Below are 22,320 nucleotides of genomic sequence, written 5' to 3'. Positions count from 1 at the left end.
TTCTATTAGATGCTATTATTAAATTGATGTTAAACTTCCTGGATCTGATAATATATTGTGGTTATTTAGGAGATTGTCCTTGGTCTTACAAAAAAATACTTAAGAGTGAGGTATCATAAGGTCTGTGACTTGCTTTGAAATGTTTCAGGGGAAAAAAATACATACATATACACAGATAAAGCAAATGTGGCAAAATGTAAGTTACAACCAAACTGACCAATCTAAGTAAGTTTATGTGGGTATTCACTGTATTTGAAATTTTCAAAATAAAAAGTTGGGGAGCGGGAAAGTTCTTGATTCTTCCTATGGCCTAAGAGTCAAACTTCAGGTCATAAGGAAATCTTCTGATCCAAAAATTACCTTCCCACCTGCTATAAGAAGACTATTTCCCTATCCCCACTTCCCAGAATGACAAAAGGACAAAGCTTTCTAATCTATACATGCCAACCCACAAGATTTATAATCCCAAAGAACAGATGAGATTATATTTTAATGGGAACAAGTTTCTGTTATTGTACCCTGAAAATTACTAGTGTGCCTTGCCCTTTAGGAAGAATGTGAGATCAGCAGGAAGTCAATGGGTACCTTTAATAAAAAGGCAGAGGTATTGAGGATAAAAGGGTAGAAGATGCAATCACAGGCAGAAAACAACCTGCTCAGACTACACAGGTTAACTTTGTTAGATTCTATCATACAAATTCTAGACAAAGAAAAGGCTCATTCTGGCATCCAATATATACTAAACTGCCCACTATCCTATCCTCATGTACTAAATATGTGTATCACAGAACTATACAAAGAAGCAACATAACTTCACAAGGTTAAGAATCCTGTCTATTAGAAAGCTCTTTCCCAGGCGCCCTGGGTGGCTCAGTTGGTTAAGCGACTGCCTTCAGCTCAGGTCATGATCCTGGAGTCCCAGGATCGAGTCCCACATCGGGCTCCCTGCTCGGCAGGGAGTCTGCTTCTCCCTCTGACCCTCCCCCCTCTCATGCTCTCTCTATCTCATTCTCTCTCAAATGAATAAATAAAATCTTTAAAAAAAAAAAAAAAAAGCTCTTTCCCTAGGGACGCCTGGGTGGCTCAGTCGGTTAAGCGTCTGCCTTTGGCTCGGATCATGATCCCAGTGTCCTGGGATCGAGTCCCACATGGGACTCCCTGCTCAGTGGGGAATCTGCTTCTCCTTCCCCCACTCCCCCTGCTTGTGCTCCCTCTCTCACTGTCTCTCTCTCTCTCTGTCAAATAAATAAATCTAAAATCTTAAAAAAAAAAATAGAAAGCTCTTTCCCACAGGGCGCCTGGGTGGCTCAGTCGGTTAAGCGTCTGCCTTCGGCAGAGGTCATAATCCCTGGGTCCTGGGATCAAGCCCCACATCAGGCTCCCTGAGCAGGAAGCCTGCTTCTCCTTCCCCTCTTGCGCTCTCTCTCGCTATCTCTGTCTCGCTCTCTCAAATAAATAAAATCTTTAAAAAAAGAAAGCTCTTTCCCAGAAAATTTATTCATTCAATCAACCATACTGAGTCTTTTTCTGGACTCTCCCTACATAATCAGTACCAGTGCATAAGAGAGCAATCAGAATACATTCAATTAAATTCCATTTTTTCTATACTTTACTTTGAAAAATTAAACTATCCAAATCCTAAAAAGAAAAATAATAAATGTGGCCATGGCAATCAAGAATTTGCTCATAGAGCAAGGGACTGTCTTGACTAACACTTACCAAACCAGCAGTAAGAGAAGGTGCAGATTGTCCAAGGGACTGGTTCCTCATTCGAACCAGGTTTGATGCTTCTCCTGAAGACTGCCAAGTCACCTGTCCCACACTGCTATGTACACTGCTGGACAAGGGGAGCAGCTGCTTACCTTCAAACACAAGGTTTGGAAAATATACTTGTAATTATTTATTAATTAATTAATGAAAATATACAATGATATCAAGTGGATAAAAATATAGTGATCCAAAACAAAATGAAGTTCTGCCATATTCATTTTAGAATCTGTAGCCCTTTAAAAATTCCAACTGTCTTGGTGGAGAGGAGAATTGTAAATGGAATACTGAAACTGAATTGACTATTTTAAATTCTCTGTAATATCCATCACCATGCCAGCACCCACCCTAGCAGGCTGAGTTTTCCAGTTCCTTCCACGTTACTTAGTTTCTCACCAACTCAATGCAACATGAGTGGAGCTGACAGCATCTCTAAACAAGTTTGGTCCTTAAGTTTCCAGAAGATGAACACTGATTCTATAATGCTCTGGCCAGACTCCATGTGTTCAGTCCAGGTTGACTGACTGACTGCCTTAATCCCAATGAAAGACTGCAAGAAAGTCACTTATAAAAGACTGAGTATCAAGAATTGCAATGACTTTCTAATTGAGGTGCAAGTCCTATTTCAATCTCTTCCATCGTAATGTTCCTCACATTGCTGCTAGTGATTTAACCAAAATAAATGTGATATCATTCCCTGCCCTAAAAAAACTTCTGATGACTCCCTACTATTCAAAATTAGCCAAACTTTTAAAAAAAATTAAAGAGATCCTCCTCTATAAATCCAGATTATCTTCCTGGCCTCATCTCCTTCAACTCTTTTCCACACCAATTTGCTCACTCAACTTCAATATTATGCTCTGTATTTTCACCTGGATTTATCTTGATCACCCAATTCACTTGAAAACCTTTCCTCTTCCTAGCAAAATCCTATTCAACATGGAAATACCCACTATAATAAAGGTGTGAGCAAACGGAGTTTTTAGTTTTGCTTTTGGTACAACATATCCTTTTATTGCAAACAAAATGTGATGCAAATTATTTGGAGGGCAATTTAGCAAAACTTACTAAAATTTTAATATGTTTGGACCCAGCATTCCACCTGTAGTAATGTAGTATAATGAAAAAATAGACCAGAATGCTCACCTTAGCAATGCTCACCAGAATAAAACTGAAAATAAATGTTTATTACAATTTAAAGAAATTGTAGTATCTCCACATAATGAAATACTGAACCCATTAAAAATAATGAGGCAGCTCAAAATGTAGTCAAGAGAAAAATATTCAACATTTCCTGTTGAGTAAAGAAAGCAGAAAGGAAGTGTGTGGCATATGATCCCAATTTTTATTTATGTATTTTTTTTAAAGAGTTATTTATTTATTTATTTGACAGAGAGACACAGTGAGAGAGGGAACACAAGCAGGGGGAGCACAAGAGGGAGAAGCAAACTCCCGGCTGAGCAGGGAGCCTGATGCAGGGCTCAATCCCAGGACCCTGGGATCATGACCTGAGCCGAAGGCAGACGCTCAACTACTGAGCCACCCAGGTGCCCCCAGTTTTATTTAAAAAAAAAAAAAAAAAAGTTTGTGTATATTTACATAAATTTTTAAATGTATATTTAAATATAATGGAATATATATAAATGGTTGGAGGGAGACAAAAGAAAGTAAAGATTAAGAAGAACTTTTCACTTTGACATAATGCATGTCTTTGAACTCAAATTTTTTATTACTAGCATATTTACTTTTTTAATCAGAAAAAATGCAATGTTTTTTAAAAATCTAGTTATCTTTCAAGTCTGTTTGCAAATGTATGTTTACTGGAAAGCCTTCCCATAAAACCCTCTACAAATAATAGTTCTCTACTCAAAACTCCCATAAGGCCAGAGTACAGACAGCCTGCCTGTTTTCTTTCTGCCAATGTTGTCAAGTTCTCAGATCATCTGCCTACTCCTCATCTATATATTCTAAAGGAAAGCTAGCTCCTTGACTTACCCTATCCACATACACAAAGGCTAGTATCATCTCTCTATCTCCCTTCAAAATAAGAGCTGGCTGGAGAAAAGAAGTTTATGCACCTGCAAAAGAAACCCATTTGGATATATACTAGTCTGGGCTTGAAATGTACCAAGGATTGCCAAGAATTTGAGGAAAACAAACAACATAAGACAGAATGAACAATACAAACAAATGGAGACACTAGCCCTTTAGTAAAGAAATAACTCAGAAAAAAAAAAACCTTAAAAATTCTAATTATTCTTACAATGATTCAAGAGGTTAATATGCAAAATATTCCCAGTTAAACATGTCTGACTGAGCACATACTTTTATCTTTTGTCACCCAGGACAGTAAATGAGAATAAAGAAGTAAAACAAACAAAGGCTATAATGAGGGAGGGGGGATTAACTGAGGAGATGAATAAAATTTGGGGAAATCTAAAACAGATGAATCATAACCAATGGAAATGGGCAAAGAAAGACACAAGGTATAATAAGCATAGAGGAGGTTGCAGTTAAATGAGATAGTAGGTTACCCTACAAAATCTTAGATAAATTCAGTACTCAGAAATACAAGATACCAAAGAGGACATAAAATTAAGATGTAAGGCTGAACTCAGATTAACTGAAAATCTATAAAGACTCAAACATAACCACATTCTCACATTGTACCACCCAGTAACCAATAGCCAGTTAACCCACAAGATAGAAGGGATATGGCATCTCAGAACAAGGCAATGGATTCTGGTTATTAGGTGCTCAAAAGAGTTGATTCAGAAACAAAAGAAAACTTTTTAAAAAAATTAATACAAAAATCAAAATTCTATTTATTCATACAATATTTATAAGGTAATACATCCTTAAAAGAACAGAATACTATGAAAACAAAAAAATGGCTCTATGTGATTAAATACATGCTTGGCAAAATAATTTCAATAAGAGTGGAAAGATAAAGCCAAGGAACAGTCCTGAAAAGGGACAAAATAAAAAGAAATTTACAACTGGCAAGTACAGGTGGATTATATTTTCTTCTCTACTAATCTAGTATTTTTAGCTGAGGCCAAATGGATTCTCTTTTTTTAATATTCTATTGATTGCTTAAAATTATGTCACATTTTAATTGTCTCCTATTTGGACTATGACTTCCTTGTATCATTTCTTCCCCGTGAATTTTTTAAAGACTTTTCTATGGGGAAGGTGGGGAGGCACTGCAGGCTTTGGAACAGATTTTGAAAATCGGAAAAAGAAAATCAAAAGAAGCAAAGGATGTGAAGTCCACAGAAGGAGCAGAGAGCAAAAGTCAAATTCAAAGAGAATAACCAGTGATAGTGGTCAACAAGAAAATATTTAGCAGGTTGAGGAGGCTACCATTCAGAGATGTCATGAGGAAGCAGTAAAGAGAGGAAGATGGCCTTACCCATAAGTGTTCTGTACAAAACTACCACCAAAGAAGAAGCCATGAAGATGCTAAGTCAGTTGATATACCCTTAAATATTGACAACACAGTCCCACATTTCTTAAAAAACAAAATTACTCACCTGACAGCGAACTGGCCAGGCTTCCTCTCCGCAACTTACAGTCATCCTGACTAAGTTGCCGTTGGAGTTTAGCTTTTCCGGTGGATGAAAATATGTCAGGATTACTGAGCTTCCTAAAAAGCAGGGGACTAAGTCCAGCTATGACATCCTTCAAAGAAAAAAAAGGTAAAATATAAGTCTGTAATGTCTTTTCTGAAAGTGTAAGGACTTTGTATTAAACATCTCTACAACATTCATTGCAGTTAAAAAGTGCCAGCATTTTATACTTTCTCCTCAACAGCTAAAGCCAGAAACATACTTCTTAGTAAAAGCTGTTTGGGTATGCTATGAAGGCTGTGGGACACTGATTATAAAATGTCAAAGGGTGGCACCTGGGTGGCTCAGTCGGTTAAATGTCTGCCTTCAGCTCAGGTCATGATCCCAGGGTCCTGGGATCAAGACCCACATCAGGCTCTCTGTTCAGCGAGCCTCTCCCACTGCCTACTGCTCTGACTACTTATGCTCTCTGTCAAATAAATGAATAAAATCTTTTAAAAAAAAAAAAGTCAAAGGGGCACCTGGGTGGCTCGGTTGAGCATCCAACTCTTAGTTTTGACTCAGGTCTTGATCTCAGGGTCATGGGATCAAGCCCCAAGTCAGGCTCCACACTCAGCAGGGAATTGACTTGAGATTCTCTCTCTCCCTTTCCCTCTGCCCCTCCCCCACCCTCTCCTTCTCTCTCTGCCCCCCTCTAAAAAAAATAAATAAAAAATAAAGTAAAAAAATAAGTCTTCTTCCACAATGAGTATATGTCTAGTTATGTTTATTTACTTTCTCCTCCTATGCACTCTTCCTATATCCAGTAAAGAAAAGCCTATTTTAGTTTTTAAAAAATGATAAATAGCAGACCTTCCTTTACCTGTTATACAAAGTTAGAAATGCCTCTAACATTCAATTAATGCTAAAATAAAATGTAGAGCTTTCCTTATAGGTCTATGATAGGAGCTAAATATATTTCAATGAAAAAGCATGAAGTACTATGGAGAAAATGCAGACAATATGAAACATTGAAAGGGCCTCCTTTTTGTCTTTATTTTAATCCAGTTCATCCTACTCCATCCCAATGCCTGCTCCTTTTCACTCAGTAAGCAGTGTCCAACATATCATCAAGATTCAGCATTTTGGGGGTGCCTGGGTGGCTCAGTCGGTTAAGCTTCTCCCTTCGGCTCAGGTCACAATCCAGGGTCCTGGGATCAAGCCCCATGTTGGGCTCCCTGCTCAAGGAGCCTGTTTCTCCCTCTCCTCCTGGCTGTGCTCTCTCTATCTCTGCCACTATCTCTGTCTCTCTCAAATAAATAAACAAAATCTTAAAAAAATTTTTTCAGACATTTTGAAGCAAATGCTCACCTAACTGGCAGCATTAAAAGAGAAACTATTTTGGGGCGCCTGGGTGGCTCAGTCATTAAGCATCTACCTTCGGCTCAGGTCGTGATCCCAGGGTCCTGGGATTGAGCCCCGCATGGGGCTCCTTGCTCCACAGGAAGCCTGCTTCTCCCTCTCCCACTCCCCCGGCTTGTGTTCCTACTCTTGCTATCTCTCTCTCTGTCAAATAAATAAATATTTTTTTAAAAGTCAAAAAAAAAAACTATTTTGAAAAAAGTAAGATAAATGAGACATCTTTCATATTTCAATAACGGAAGCTATAACAAACAGACAGGTTGCACATCAAAGTGATATGGACAGTACGAAGACAAAATGAGAAAAATAAAAAGAAACAACTAAAATCTGTGTTACCTGCTGTTTGAAGAACAAGACTCAAGTAAATAGTAAAAGCCACAGGGGGGAAAAGAATGGAAAAATGCCAACCTCCTTAAGATTAAAAAAAAAAAACCAACCCTCTAAGGTCATTCGGTGTGATTGGTGGGTTCACAAACATGAGAAAATGCCAATATTGGTTGGTAGTGGCTATCCAGAATATAATTTACAAATGCCCACACATAAAAAAGAAAAGTTAAGTTAAAGAAAAATAACAGAAGAAACAAGGAACAGTATTTTTTTAATTGATAGTAAATTGGGGGAGGAGTACAAGATGGCAGAGGAGTAGGAGACCTAAATTTCATCTGGTCCCAGGAATTCAGCTAGATAGTTATCAAACCATTCTGAACATATACAAACTCAACAGGAAATTGAAGAAAAGAATAGCAGCAATTCTATGATCAGAAAAGCGACCACTTTCTGGAAGGTAGGACATGTGGAGAAGTGAATCTGAGGAAATATTCCAAACGATAGACCCTGGGGGGAGGGAGCCTCCTTAAGCCGCTACTGACAAGTGATAGAGCAGCAGAACACAAAACTGGAACTTTTAGAAGTCTGCTCCGCTGAGGGACTCCACTCCAGTGGCTAAGCGGGGGGTGGAACCCTCACTGGGACAGTGTGGTCTCAGGACCCTTGTGGTCACAGGAAGATGAGGGGTGCCTGAGTGCGGCAGAGCTCCCAGGTATCGGAGCAGGGAAGCCTGCTCAGAGTCGCCATAAACTGTGATACCCAGCACAGTTGGGCCACTACTCTTTGAGCAGGGACCCAACAAGCAGCAGATTCAGGGAGATTCCCCCCCCCGCCCCGCCCAGGGAGGAGCAGTACAGGAGCACACCACAGGGATCTGCTGGGTTTGGAGACTCCAAACAGGGTCGAGTACCAGAGATAGAAATGCTGGGTCACAGGCCGGGTGAGCACGGAGTGCGGCCAGAGACCAGGGAGACAGGAGGGATTGACTGCTTTTTCTCTGGGGGTGCACTGAGGAGTGGGGCCCCGAGTTCTCGGCTCCTCTGGGGCAGAGATTAGAAAAGCCTCCATTTTCATTCTCGTCCTCCAAAGCTGTAAGGAAAGTCTTCAGGGAACAAAAGCTACCGGGCAAAGCCAAGCAGATTCCTTAGCCTGGCCCCAGGCAAGGGCTGCTCGATTCCACCTTGGGCAAAGTCTTTTAAGAATCACTGCAACAGGCCCCTTCCCCAGAAGATCCGCAAGACCATCCAGCCAAGACCAAGCTGACTGATCAATGAGAACTACAAAATTCCAGTGCTAGGGGAATAAAACACATAGAATTCATGGCTTTTTCTCCATGATTCTTTAGTCTTTCAACTTTAATTTTTTAAATTTTCTTTTTCTTTTTTTTGAATTGTTATTTCCTGTTTCAACCAACTTCTTATCAACTCCTTTAAAATCTTTTTTAATTTTTATTTTTACAGTCATATTCGATCCCTTCATTGTATTTAACCTTATTTTTTGTGTGTATATGTATATTATATATATGTATATTTTACATATACATATGTGTGTTTTTCTCTCTTTAAAGTTTTGGGATGCGGTTTCTTCTAACAGACCAAAATATACCCAAAATCTAGTGTATGGCTCTGGTCTATTCACCAGCTTGATCAAATTCTCTTTTTTTTTTTTTTTAATTTTTCTTCTTTCTTTTTTCAACCAACTTCTTATCAATTCCTTTTGTAAATCTTTTTTTCATTTTAATTTTTACAGTCGTATCCCATCCCTTCATTGTATTTAACCTTATTTTTTGTGTGTATATTATGTATTTTATATATATATATATGTTTTTCTTTCTTTAAAATTTTGGGATCCAGTTTCTTCTAACAGACCAAAATACACCCCAAATCCAGTGTATGGCTCTGTTCTATTCACCAGCCTGATCATATTCTACTTTTTTTTTCTTTTCTTCTTTTTTCTTTTCCCCCCGGTTTCAGGACTCTACTGATTTGTTTAGTGTGTATTTCTCTGGGGTCGTTGTTACCCTTTCAGCATTTTGTTCTCTCATTCATCTATTCTTCTCTCAAAAAAATGACACAACGGAAAAACTCACCTCAAAAAATAGAACAAGAGGCAGTACCGACTGCCAGGGACCTAATCAATATGGACATTAGTAAGATGCTGGAACTAGAGTTCAGAATAACGATTATAAATATACTAGCTGGGCTTGGGGAAAAAAACATAGAAGACACTAGAGAATCCTTTTCTGGAGAAATAAAATCTAATCAAGTTGAAATCAAAAAAGGCTATTAATGATATGCAATCAAAACTGGAGGCTCTAACTGCTAGGATAAATGAGGCAGAAGAAAGAATTAGTGACACAGGAGACCAAATGATGGAGAATAAAGAAGCTGAGAAAAAGAGAGATAAGCAACTGCTGGATCATGAGAGGAGAATTCAAGATAAGTGATACCATAAAGCAAAACATTAGAATAATTGGGATCCCAGAAGAAAAAGAAAGGGGTGGGGGCAGAAGGTATATTGGAGCAAATTATGGCAGAGAACTTCCCTAATTTGGGGAAGGAAACAGGCATCAAAATCCAGGAGGCTCAGAGAACCCCCCTCAAAATCAGTGAAAATAGGTCAACACCCCAACATCTAATAGTAAAACATACAAATCTCAGAGACAAAGAGAAAATCCTGAAAGCAGCTCGGGACAAGAGGTCTGTAACCTACAATGGTAGAAACATTAGATTGGCAGCAGACCTATCCACAGAGACCTGGCAGGCCAGAAAGGACTGGCATGATATATTCAGGGTAATAAATGAGAAAAATATGCAGCCAAGAATACTTTATCCAGCTAGGCTGTCGTTGATAATAAAAGGAGAGACAAAAAGCTTCAAGGACAGGGGTGCCTGGGTGGCTCAGTCATTAAGCGTCTGCCTTTGGCTCAGGTCATGATCCCAGGGTCCTGGGATCGAGCCCCACATTGGGCTCCCTGCTCAGCAGAAAGCCTGCTTCTCCCTCTCCCCCTGCTCGTGTTCCCTCTCTCACTGTGTCTCTCTCTGTCAAATAAATAAATAAAATCTTAAAAAAAAAAAAAAAAAGCTTCAAGGACAAACAGAAACTAAAAGAATTTGCAATCATCAAGCCAACCCTACAAAAAGTATTAAAAGGGGTCATCTAAGCAAAGAGAGAGCCCAAAAGTAACATAGACCAGAAAGGAACAGAGACAATATACAGTAACAGTCACCTTACAGGCAATACAATGGCACTAAATTCGTATCTCTCAATAGTTACCCTGAATGTAAATGGGCTAAATGCCCCAATTAAAAAGACACAGGGTATCAGATTGGATAAAAAAGCAAGACCCATCAATATACTGTCTGCAAGAGACTCATTTTAGAGCCAAAGACACCTCCAGATTGAAAGTGAGGGGGTGGAAAACTACTTATCATGCTAATGGACATCAAAAGAAAGCTGGGGTGGCAATCCTTATATCAGACAAATTAGATTTTAAACCAAAGACTAGTAAGAGATGAGGAAGGACACTATATCATACTTAAAGGGTCTATCCAACAAGAAGATCTAACAACTGTAAATATTTATACCCCTAACATGGGAGCAGCCAATTATATAAGCCAATTAATAACAAAATCAAAGAAACACATCGACAATAATACAATAATAGTAGGGGGCTTTAACACCCCCCTCACTGCAATGAACAGATCATCTAAGCAAAAGATCAACAATGAAATAAAGGCTTTAAATGATACATTGGACCAGATGGACTTCACAGATATATTCAGAACATTCCATCCCAAAGCTACAGAATACACATTCTTCTCTAGTGCACATGGAACATTCTCCAGAATAGATCACATCCTGGGTCACAAATCAGGTCTCAACTGGCACCAAAAGACTGGGACCATTCCCTGCATATTTTCAGACCACAATGCTTTGAAACTAGAACTCAATCACAAGAGGAAAGTCGGAAAGAACTCAAATACATGGAGGCTAAACAGCATCCTACTAAAGAATGAATGGGTCAACCAGGAAATTAGAGAAGAATTAAAAAAATTCATGGAAACAAATGAAAATGAAAACACAACTGTTCAAAATCTTTGGGATGCAGCAAAGGTGGTCCTAAGAGGAAAGTATATAGCCATACAAGCCTTTCTCAAGAAACAAGAAAGGTCTCAAACACACAACCTAACCCTACACCTAAAGGAGTTGGAGAAAGAACAACAAATAAAGCCTAAACCCAGCAGAAGAGAAATAATAAAGATGAGAGCAGAAATCAAGGAAACAGGAACCAAAAGAAGAGTAGAACAGATCAACAAAACTAGGAGCTGCTTCTTTAAAAGAATTAATAAGATTGATAAACCCCTGGCCAGACTTATCAAAAAGAAAAGAGAAGGACCCAAATAAATAAAATCATGAATGAAAGAGGAGAGATCACAACCAACACCAAATAAATACAAAAAATTTTAAGAACATATTACGAGCAACTATATGCCAACAAATTAGACAATCTGGAAGAAATAGATGCATTCTTAGAGATGTATCAACTACCAAAACTGAACCAGGAAGAAACAGAAAACCTGAACAGACCCATAACCAGCAAGGAAATTGAAGCAATAATCAAAAAATCTCCCAACAAATAAGAGCCCAGGGCAAGATGGCTTCCCAGGGGAATTCTACCAAACATTTATTTATTTATTTATTTTTAAAGATTTTATTTATTTATTTATTTGAGAGAGAGAGAATGAGAGACAGAGAGCATGAGAGGCAGGAGGGTCAGAGGGAGAAGCAGACTCCCTGCTGAGCAGGGAGCCCGATGCGGGACTCGATCCCGGGACTCCAGGATCATGACCTGAGCCGAAGGCAGTCACTTAACCAACTGAGCCACCCAGGCGCCCCTCTACCAAACATTTAAAGAACAATTAATACCTATTCTTCTGAAACTGTTCCAAAAAAGAGAAACGGAAGGAAAAGTTCCAAACTCATTTTATGAGGCCAGCATTACCTTGATCTCAAAACCAGACAAAGAACCCACCAAAAAGGAGAATTACAGACCAATATTCCTGATGAACATGGATGCAAAAATTCTCACCAAAATACTAGCCAATAGGATCCAAAAGTACATTAAAAGGATTATTCACCACGACCAAATGGGATTTATTCCTGGGCTGCAAGGTTGGTTCAACATTCGCAAATCAATGTGACACACTACATAACGAAAGGACAAGAACCATATGATCCTCTCAACTGATGCAGAAAAAGCATTTGACAAAGTACAGCATCCTTTCTTGATTAAAACTCTTCACAGTGTAGGGATAGAGGGTACATACTTCAGTATCATAAAAGCCGTCTATGAAAAACCCACAGCAAATATCATTCTCAATGGGGGAAAAACAGAGCTTTCCCCCTAAGGTCAGGAACATGGCAGGGATGTCCACTATCACCACTGCTGTTCAACATAGTATTAGAAGTCCCAGCCTCAGCAATCAGACAACAAAAAGAAATAAAAGGCAACCGAATTGGCAAAGAAGAAATCAAACTCTCACTCTTTGCAGATGATAGGATACTTTATGTAGAAAACCCCAAAACTGCTAGAACTCATACAGGAATTCAGTAAAGTGGCAGGATATAAAATCAATGCACAGAAATCAGTTGCATTTCTAAACACCAACAATGAGACAGAAGAAAGAGAAATTAAGGAGTGGATCCCATTTACAATTGCATCAAAAACCATAAGATACCTAGGAATAAATCTATCCAAAGAGGCAAAAGATCTGTACTCAGAAAACTATAGAATACTCATGAAAGAAATTGAGGAAGACACAAAGAAATGGAAAAACGTTACATGCTCATGGATTGGAAGAACAAATATTGTTAAAATGTCTATGCTACCTAGAGCAATCTACACATTCAATGCAATCCCTATCAAAATACCATCAACTTTTTTTCATAGAAATGGAACAAATAATCCTAAAATTTGTATGGAACCAGAAAAGACCCTGAATAGCCAAAGGAGTGTTGAAAAAGAAAAGCAAAGCTGGAGGCATCACAATTCCAGACTTCCAGCTCTATTACAAAGCTGTCATCATCAAGACAGTATGGTACTGTCACAAAAACAGAGACATAGATCAATGGAACAGAATAGAGAGCTCAGAAATGGACCCTCAATTCTATGGTCAACTAATCTTTGACAAAGCAGGAAAGAATGTCCAATGGAAAAAAGACAGTCTCTTCAACAAATGGTGTTGGGAAAATTGGACAGCCACATGCAGAAGAATGAAACTGGACCATTTTCTTACACCATATGCAAAAATAGACTCAAAATGGATGAAAGACCTAAATGTGAGACAGGAATCCATCGAAATCATTGAGGAGAACACAGGAAAGTAAGGAAGACCTGGAAGATATCAAACTGAAATAATATTCCATATGAAGACAGTATGGGGAGGGAAAGGTCTCATCCCCAAATAATTTACAAATGAGCTACATCAGAGAGCCAGCACTGGGATGCCTGCTACAGTGTATGAATGAGCAATTAGTCTTAGCCAGAAAAGGAATAACCACCAATACAGGACTAGATCGGTACCAATTAAGAGAAAGTCCTGGGCGCCTGGATGGCTCAGTTGGTTAAGCGACTGCCTTCGGCTCAGGTCATGGTCCTGGAGTCCCTGGATCGAGTCCCGCATCGGGCTCCCTGCTCAGCAGGGGGTCTGCTTCTCCCTCTCCCACTCCCCATTTGTGTTCCCTCCCTCGCTGTGTCTTTCTCTGTCAAATAAATAAATAAAATCTTTAAAAAAAAAAAAAAAGAGAAAGTCCTATCCTTTTCAATCACCCTATTCCCTATCATAACATACCAAAGAAAAAAAAGTTAGAAAACAGAAAAGAAAAATAAAAGCAAATCATGCCCCTTCTTATTCCAAGTCTCTCCTGTCAAAACCTTGCAAAGGGAAGAAAATATTAATTAAATTGGATATGAAATTTAACTTTTAAATTAGTATATCTTTTTAACTTTACTGAAGTATATTACTCATCTTAGAAAAGTACACATACCCAAGCATGAAACTCAATGAATTTTCACAAGTTAAACATACCCATGTAACCAGCATCAAGATTTAAAAAAAAAAAAAAAAGACATGGTGCACCTGGGTGGCTCAGTCAGTTAAGCCTGCGACTCTTGATTTCAGCCCAGGTCTTGATCTCAGGGTTGTGAGTTTCAGGCTCAACTATGCCACCCAGGCACCTCTAATTCTGCCCTTTAAAAATTTCACTTAATACAGGTGAATTGACTTTATTGTAGCATTTACCAAGAACCTACTTTCATTTAGCGGACTGGTAGGTGAAAAGAATTCTATACATTGTGGCAGAGTCTTCCTGATCTACCTACCCTACCAAGAGTCAAACCCAGGTGCCACACTAATCAAAGTCCATCCTCTTAATCCCTGTCAAAAAACCTTTGCTTGATTATCTATATGTGTGTATGTGTATATATATATATATATAACATGAACTTTGACCCATACCTCAAGCATTATCAAACACAGACAAAAATTAACTCTAAATGGATCATGAGTCAAACTATAAAATCTAAAGGTATAAAACTTCAGAAGAAAATAAATACAAGAGTAAATACAAGAGTAAATTTTTGTTACTTTTAGAGTTCTTAGATAAGATACAAAACACAAGTTTAAAAAGAACAAATTTATAAATTAGACTTCATCAAATTTAAAAACTACTACTCTTGAAAAGATACTGTTAAAAAATGAAAACAAATCACACACAAGGAAAAAAATACTTGCAAAACACATGTGAGAAAGGACTGGCATTCAGTATATAGAAAGATCTTTCAAAATTCAATAATAAGAAAACACATAAGCCAATAAAAAACATGAAAGACTGAATAGACACTTAAACAAGAGGCAACTACAGCAAATGAACACACGAAACAATTCTCAACATCATTTATCATGAGGGAAACAAAAATTAAAATCAAATGAGAGGTAAAAAAAATCAAATGAGAGGCAACGTCAGCAAAAACAAAAACAAACAAAAACCCCACAGCTGCAAGCTAACATCCTTGCACAGAAACAATTGAAAAACAAGCAGAAATTGTCAGAACTACCTTTGTCAGAATTCTGGAAAATAGTCAAAAGTTTACAACGAAGAAAATGCTAAATCAAGAAGTCAACTTAAAAATAGTAGGAAAGCGGGGAGCCTAGTTGGCTCCATTGGTTGGGCATTGGGCTCTTAGTTTCGGCTGAGGTCATGATCTCAGGGTTGAGGGATCCAGTCCCACTTTGGGCTCTGCGCTCAGCAGGGAGTCTGCCGTAGATTCTCTCTCCCTTTCTGTCTCCCTCTACCCCTCCACCCCGCTCGTGCACACACACGAGCTCATTCTCTCTCTCTAAAATAAATCAATAAATCTTTTTAAAAAATAGTACTAGGAAAGCTTTGTGGCATTTTCACTTGCCCTTGACCACGACCCCTAGATATGGTCTGCAGATGTCAGCTGGTGTTTCCAGTGCAGGAACCTGGTCCCTGGTTCCAAAAGGAGCACAACAGACCTTATTTGCAAATTATTGTTTATATCTGTTCTAACTTGTCTGGGGCTACCTGAAGGGCTGACACAAGGCACAACTTTATTTCACCTAACTCTAAACCTGTTCATGATGGAAAAGCAGAAGGCATTGCTCAAAAACACTGTAAAGTGATCCAACCACCCACAGAGACCTGGGCCAAAAGATTATAAATGAGACATAAAAGAGACTGCCTAAAGTCTGGGAGGAAAAGAGGAGAGTTTCTTTGGGAAATTAAGGCAACTAAAAATACCTGTGTGTATAGGATAATTTAGAAAACCCAAGGCAGGGACCCTTGGCTGGCTCAGTGGTAAGAGCATGGGCTTTTGATCTCAGGATTGTGAGTTTGAGCCCCACGTTGGGTGTAGAGATTAAATAAATGAATTTAAAAAAGAAAGGAAGAAAGCCCAGGGCATGGCAAAATGCACGTTCAGGAAAGACCTGAAAAGACTTTAAGCTTTCATCTCAGCCTGATCTCTAGTCTGGCTAAGCACAAAGTCCATCTGCAAAGACCCTCTAGGAGGTTTGTTTGTTTGTTTTTAGCTCCAGGTGACCAAGGAAATCTCCATCAAAACACAAGCTAAGGGGCGCCTGGGTGGCTCAGTCGTTAAGCGTCTGCCTTCCGCTCAGGTCATGATCCCAGGGGGATCATGGGATCGAGCCCCGCATCGGGCTCCCTGCTCCGCAGGAAGCCTGTTTCTCCCTCTCCCACTCCCCTTGCTTGTGTTCCCTCTCTTGCTGTGTCTCTCTCTGTCAAATAAATAAATAAAATCTTAAAAAAAAAAAAAAAACACAAGCTAAGGAACAGAGACTTCAGTATCACAGAGAGCAAGGAATTCAATTTCTGCAAAAAAAAAAAAGTTGAGAAAACTCACTAGATAAATGGACAACTACAGCCTTCAACAATCAAAAAACAAAAAACTCTAGGGAAAGGGGAGAAGGTGATTTCCAGAGCTACCAATATTCAAATGTCCATTTTTCAACAACAACAACAAAAGCACAAGACATACAAAGAAATGAAGAAGTATGGCCCATTCAAAGAATCAAAATAAATTAACAGAAACCATGCCTGAGGAAGCCCAGCATTAGACCTAGTAGTAAACTTTAAATGTTTTGTTGTTGTTGTTGTTTTTTATCCATGAAAGTCAGACAGAGAGAGAGAGGCAGAGGCAGAGGGAGAAGCAGGCTCCCCGCCTAGCAGGGAGCCTGATGCGGGACTCGATCCCAGGACCCTGGGATCATGACCTGAGCCGAAGGCAGGCGCTTAACCATCTGAGCCACCCAGGCGCCCCCCTAGTAGTAAACTTTAAATCCCTGTCTTAAATATGCTCAAATTGTACAAATGAAAATCCGAAAAACAATGCATGGAAGAAAAACAGGGTTGCATATATGATACTCAAGGAAAGACGATGTGAGCCAAGGATTTTATATCCAGGATAAATAACCTTCAAGGTAAAAGGCACAGGCAAACTTATCAATATAAAATAACTCTGGGGGCACCTGGGTGTCTCAGTCGTTAAGCGTCTGCCTTTGGCTCAGGTCATGATCCCAGGGTCCTGGGATCGAGCCCCGCATTGGGCTCCCTGCTCCGCGGGAAGCCTGCTTCTCCCTCTCCCACTCCCCCTGCTTGTGTTCCCTCTCTCACTGTGTCTCTCTGTCAAATAAATAAATCTTTCAAAAAAAAAATAAATAACTGAATATTGTTCCAATAGGCCCTTCCTAAGGAATCCACTAGAGAAGAAGATTCATACAATCAAAATAACTAGAGTGATATCAACATGGTGATTAGCATTAAATATGCAGTCATTTGTAGAATGAATAAATGTACATTAAAAGGGAGAGTATAGTACATAATGGCTATATAATTTGAAAGTGTAGATATAGGTCGACCACAAAATGGAAGGGGGAAGATGGAGATAGCTTATAGAAAAAAATTTAACAGTTCTCATTAATCATCATTGGTGGTAGTATATTAGTATTGCCATTAGAGACATATATTTAACGTATGACAAAGTAATTAAATAATTCCTGAATATTCTAATTGTTGGTTCAAAACCCCCTCAGAAGCTTCCTGGGTATAATCTGAAACTGGCCCCTGTACTCAGAGAGCAGGGAGAGGCAGAAGAAAGAGAACTCCCAAGTTGGTAGGTGGCAGTATTAATAAGCAAAGGGAACTTACATATGAGGCTTGTCTTGGGAACAGCAAGAAAAATGGATCCCCACACTTGCCCACCAGATCTTGGTTTATAGAGGCCTTAACAAGATGTAGTCACGGATGCCATGCAGGTGTTTTCAACACTACATCACTACCTCAAGGCTATATTTCCTTGGAGCTGCCTCTGGGAGCAGGAAAGGCAAGTGGAACCCACATTCCAAGGACAGGGGTAAGAGTAAGGAGCCTCCCAGAGCACAGGTCCAGCTCACAGGTAAACTGGCAGTCGCATCTTTTCGATGACATTCCCCAACACTCAATTCTTTCACCCCCTGAATCTTTGGGAATATGATTCTTGGTACAGAAGAGAAGAAATACTAATGTAATATACAGGAGATTAATTTTTTTAAAAAAATCTCTGTAGTTCTTTGCAAACATACTGTTAACTGACAATGTAGTTATGTATTTCTTAACTGTATCCACTGAAAAGTTACAGAAACAATGACCAACATAATAGCAATAAGTATCCTTAAGATCTAGAATGTAGTTGTTCTAAAATACCATTTCCCATTAAAAGAAACCAGGAGCTCATGGGACACCTGGGTGGATCAGTCAGTTAAGTGTCTGACTCTTGATCTCAGCGCAGGTCTTAATCTCAGGGTGGTGAGTTCAATGGGGCTCAAAAAAAAAAAGAAAGAAAAAGAAATCAGTTCTTAGAGAAACAGCTAATTCCAGGCCTAAGGTGGAAAATGAGCCTGGGACAGCTTGACACACAAGATTGCAAGGAAACTATCAAAATTATTAGGATAAGGGGTGCCTGGATGGCTCAGTCAGTTAAGTGACTGACTTTTTCAGCTCAGGTCATGATTTCAGGGTCCTGAGATCGAGCCCTGCCCTGTGTCTAGCTCTGCACTCAGAGTCTGCTTCTCTCCCTCTCCCTCTGCCCCTCCCCCCCAAAATAAATAAGTAAATCTTAAAAAAAAGAAACTATTAGGATCAGGTCCAAAAGACTAAGGAATGAACAATGCTCTTTCTAGACAACAACAGGACAATCTGAGCTTCAATTAGTACAAGAACACATTACATATGGTTTGAAACACAAATACATTTAAGTGCATAACCACTTAAGATAGTGGTTTTCTCATAATAAGAAAATAATTAACTGGTCACCTTCTGCAGATGACAGGGAACCAATTCGTTATCTTAAAAACCAGGTAAATTTAAAAGGAAAGAATCAAGTCTTTCTTAAATGTACTATGCCACTGAGAACTAAATAATTGATGAAGGGAAGCCTCTCCTTAAAATGTTATTCCAGCTAGTGATCGAAAACAAAATGATAGAATTGTATCACCATTTTGCCAATCCCAATTACTGAATATTGGCACTGAGCATCAACAACTGCTAAAATCAAAGAGCAAACAGCAGATATTATTACATGCCTCCTGTTGAAAGACCACACAACCATCCATAATCTTGCCAAAGGAACTGAACCTAAGGCTGATGAAGCCTCTGTATCCAGCTGTAATTTGCAAGAAATACAAAGGACACAGAAACATTTTGAAATGCACCATAAGTATGCAAAGCTAGACTGTGGGAAACTCTATAGGTCAAATGCCCTGGGGTTTTTTAACATATAAATTTTAAGGAAAAGGAAGACATAGAAGGAAAACTTACAGATTAAAAAAGATTTTACCATAAATTTTTTAAATGGGGAAGACTAAATTGTACTGTTTTAGATGCAAACTTACAAGGAAATGCAAGGAAATTATTACTTTTTAAGTCAGGACACTGATTACTTTTAGAGGGAAGGTGGGGCTGTGATTGAAATGGGACAAAGGGAGAGGAATTTCTAGAGTGACTGGCAAAATTGTTTTTCCTAACTTGGTAGTGCAATGGTTTTAAGGGTGTTCATCTCATAATAATTCATTAAGCTATACATTTGTTTTGAATGCTTTTCGGTACTTGTTATATTTTACAATAAAAAGGCTAAGAAGAAAAAAGGAAAGGAAGAAGAAAAAAAATCACAAAACAAGTGGCCTGCTACAAAAGTTAAGGGAATATTCTGCTACGCATAAAGTTAGAGCAGTGACAAAAAACAAGCACAATAAAAAACACAGAAACATTTAGTGAGATCCAATACAAACAAGAAATTCTAAATCTTGATTTAACAATGAAAACAACACAGCAAAACAGACACTCTTATCCTTATTTCATATTCAAACTTAACTAAGCTACTGAGAGAATCCAAACCTAGTCCAAAGCATGCTTTTTCTCCATATTATATTTAAATGACATTAATAAAGAACTCATAACAATCAATAAGAAAAAGAAAAAGAAACAGTCTAGGGGCGTCTGGGTGGCTCAGTCGTTAAGCGTCTGCCTTCGGCTCAGGTCATGATCCCAGGGTCCTGGGATCAAGCCCCGCATCGGGCTCCCTGCTCCGCGGGAAGCCTGCTTCTCCCTCTTCCACTCCCCCTGCTTGTGTTCCCTCTCTCGCTGTGTCTCTGTCAAATAAATAAATAAAATCTTTAAAAAAAGGAGTCTATAAGAAAAACAAGAAAGTATATGGATAAGGAAATCACAAGACAAAAAATCCAAATAATGGATATAAGGGAAAAATCCAAATTATAATTCACTAGCAATTAGGGAAATATATTTAAAACACTGACATGTCATCTAAACCTAACAAATTACAAAAAATAATAACCTGATAACACCAAGAGTTGGCAAAGACATAGAGAAACATCACTGGCCAAAGTACAAATTGGTACAATCACTGTAGAAAGCAATTTGGCAATAATATGTTATCTACAAGGAGATAGGTACAAGGATATTTACTGCAGCACTGTAACAGGGAAAATGAAAATGACATAGGGGTGCATTATTTTAAGAATGAATAAACTCATTTATTCAAATGAATGTTATATAGCTTTTAAAAATTAATGAAACTGATTTAAATGTATTAACATAGATCAAGGTTGGCCAACTTCAGCTGCCAGGCCAAATCCTAACCATAGCCTATTTATGTTCAGCCAGAAAGTTAAAAATAGTTTTTACATTTGTAAATGGTTGGAAAACAAATCAAAGAACAATATTTCATTAAATATTCTCAATATGAAGAATATGAAAGCTATATGAAACTCCAATTTCAATGTCTACATACAAAGTTTCATAGGAACACAGTGCAATTCACTCATTTACCTATTATATAGATGCTATCATGCTACAACAGAAATGAGTAGTTATGAAAGAGACAGTATGACAAAGCCTAAAATATTTATTTTCTGGCCCTATACAGAAAAAGTTTGTTGATCCATGACATACATAATTCTCAAAAACAATGTTGAGTGAAAAAAAGTAAGAGTGAAAGGATATATACAATAATACATAATTTATATAAAATTTAAAAACAAATACTGCTACATCTTACTTATAAATATCATTAATAATGGATTTTTTTCCTCACTCGTGCAGCAATAAATACTCACCACTTTCAGGACAGTGGTTCCTCCTGGGGTGGGGGCCTGGGAGGGAAGGGATGCTAATAGTAACTGTATTTACTTCTTTAAAATCTAAAACAGGGGCGCCTGGGTGGCTCAGTCGTTAAGCGTCTGCCTTCCGCTCAGGTCATGATCCCAGGGTCCTGGGATCGAGTCCCACATCGGGCTCCCTTCTCGGCAAGAAGCCTGCTTCTCCCTCTCCCACTCCCCCTGCTTGTGTTCCTGTTCTCGCTGTGTCTCTCTCTGTCAAATAAATAAATAAAATCTTTTAAAAAAATAAATAAATAAAATAAAATAAAATAAAATCTAAAACAGGGCGCCTGGCTGGCTCAGTCGATGGAGCATGCAAGTCTTGATCTCAGGGTTGTGAGTTCGAGCTCCACATTGTGTGGAGAGATTACTTAAAAATAAAATTAAAAATAAATAAATAAAGTTAGGGGCTCCTGTAGCTCAGCTGGCTAAGTGTCTGCCTTGGGTTGTGATCCTGGGGTCCTGGGATTGGGCCAGGAGTTGGGCTCTCTGCTCAGCAGGGAGTCTGCTTCTCTCTCTCCTTCTGCCCCTCCCCCCCCACTCATGCTCACTCTCTCAAATAAATAAATAAAATCTTTTTTTAAAAAAGTGAAAGACAGTCTACCAAACGGGAGAAAACACCTGCAAATCATATATGTGATAAGAGTCTAGTATCCAGAATAACTATAGAACTCTTACATCTCAACAACAAACAACCGAATTTAAAAATGGGCAAAGAAAATGAATCAATAAAATAAAATAAATAAAAGATAAAAATAGGGCGCCTGGGTGGCTCAGTTGGTTAGGCGACTGCCTTCAGCTCAGGTCATGATCCCAGGGTCCTGGGATCGAGCCCCGCATTGGGCTCCCTGTTCTGCGGGGAGCCTGCTTCTCCCTCTCCCACTCCCCCTGCTTGTGTTCCCTCTCTCGCTGTGTCTCTCTCTGTCAAATAAATAAAATCTTTAAAAAAAAAATTTTAAAAAAAAAGATAAAAATAAATAAAATGAAAATGGGCAAAG

At 38.7% G+C, this 22,320-nt stretch overlaps 1 protein-coding gene across 3 annotated transcripts in view; it reads right to left on the bottom strand.

Annotated features, from left to right (window-relative positions):
- MAST2 (microtubule associated serine/threonine kinase 2) overlaps nucleotides 1-22,320 on the bottom strand; it is a 217,296-nt gene that overhangs the window by 177,073 nt on the left and 17,903 nt on the right. For all 3 annotated transcript variants that reach the window (XM_044914016.1, XM_021683853.2, XM_044914017.1), the window contains exons 2-3: nucleotides 5,304-5,451; nucleotides 1,720-1,862 (exon numbers count right to left, since the gene is read on the bottom strand). In XM_044914016.1, coding sequence (XP_044769951.1) covers nucleotides 1,720-1,862; nucleotides 5,304-5,451 — 291 coding nt within the window. The remainder of the gene's footprint in view (nucleotides 1-1,719; nucleotides 1,863-5,303; nucleotides 5,452-22,320) is intronic.

This window comes from Neomonachus schauinslandi, chromosome 4, assembly GCF_002201575.2.
Source record: "Neomonachus schauinslandi chromosome 4, ASM220157v2, whole genome shotgun sequence".
Lineage (NCBI taxonomy): Eukaryota > Metazoa > Chordata > Mammalia > Carnivora > Phocidae > Neomonachus > Neomonachus schauinslandi.
The sequence above is the reverse complement of the archived record's forward strand: the minus strand, read 5'-3'. Positions and strand labels throughout refer to the sequence as shown.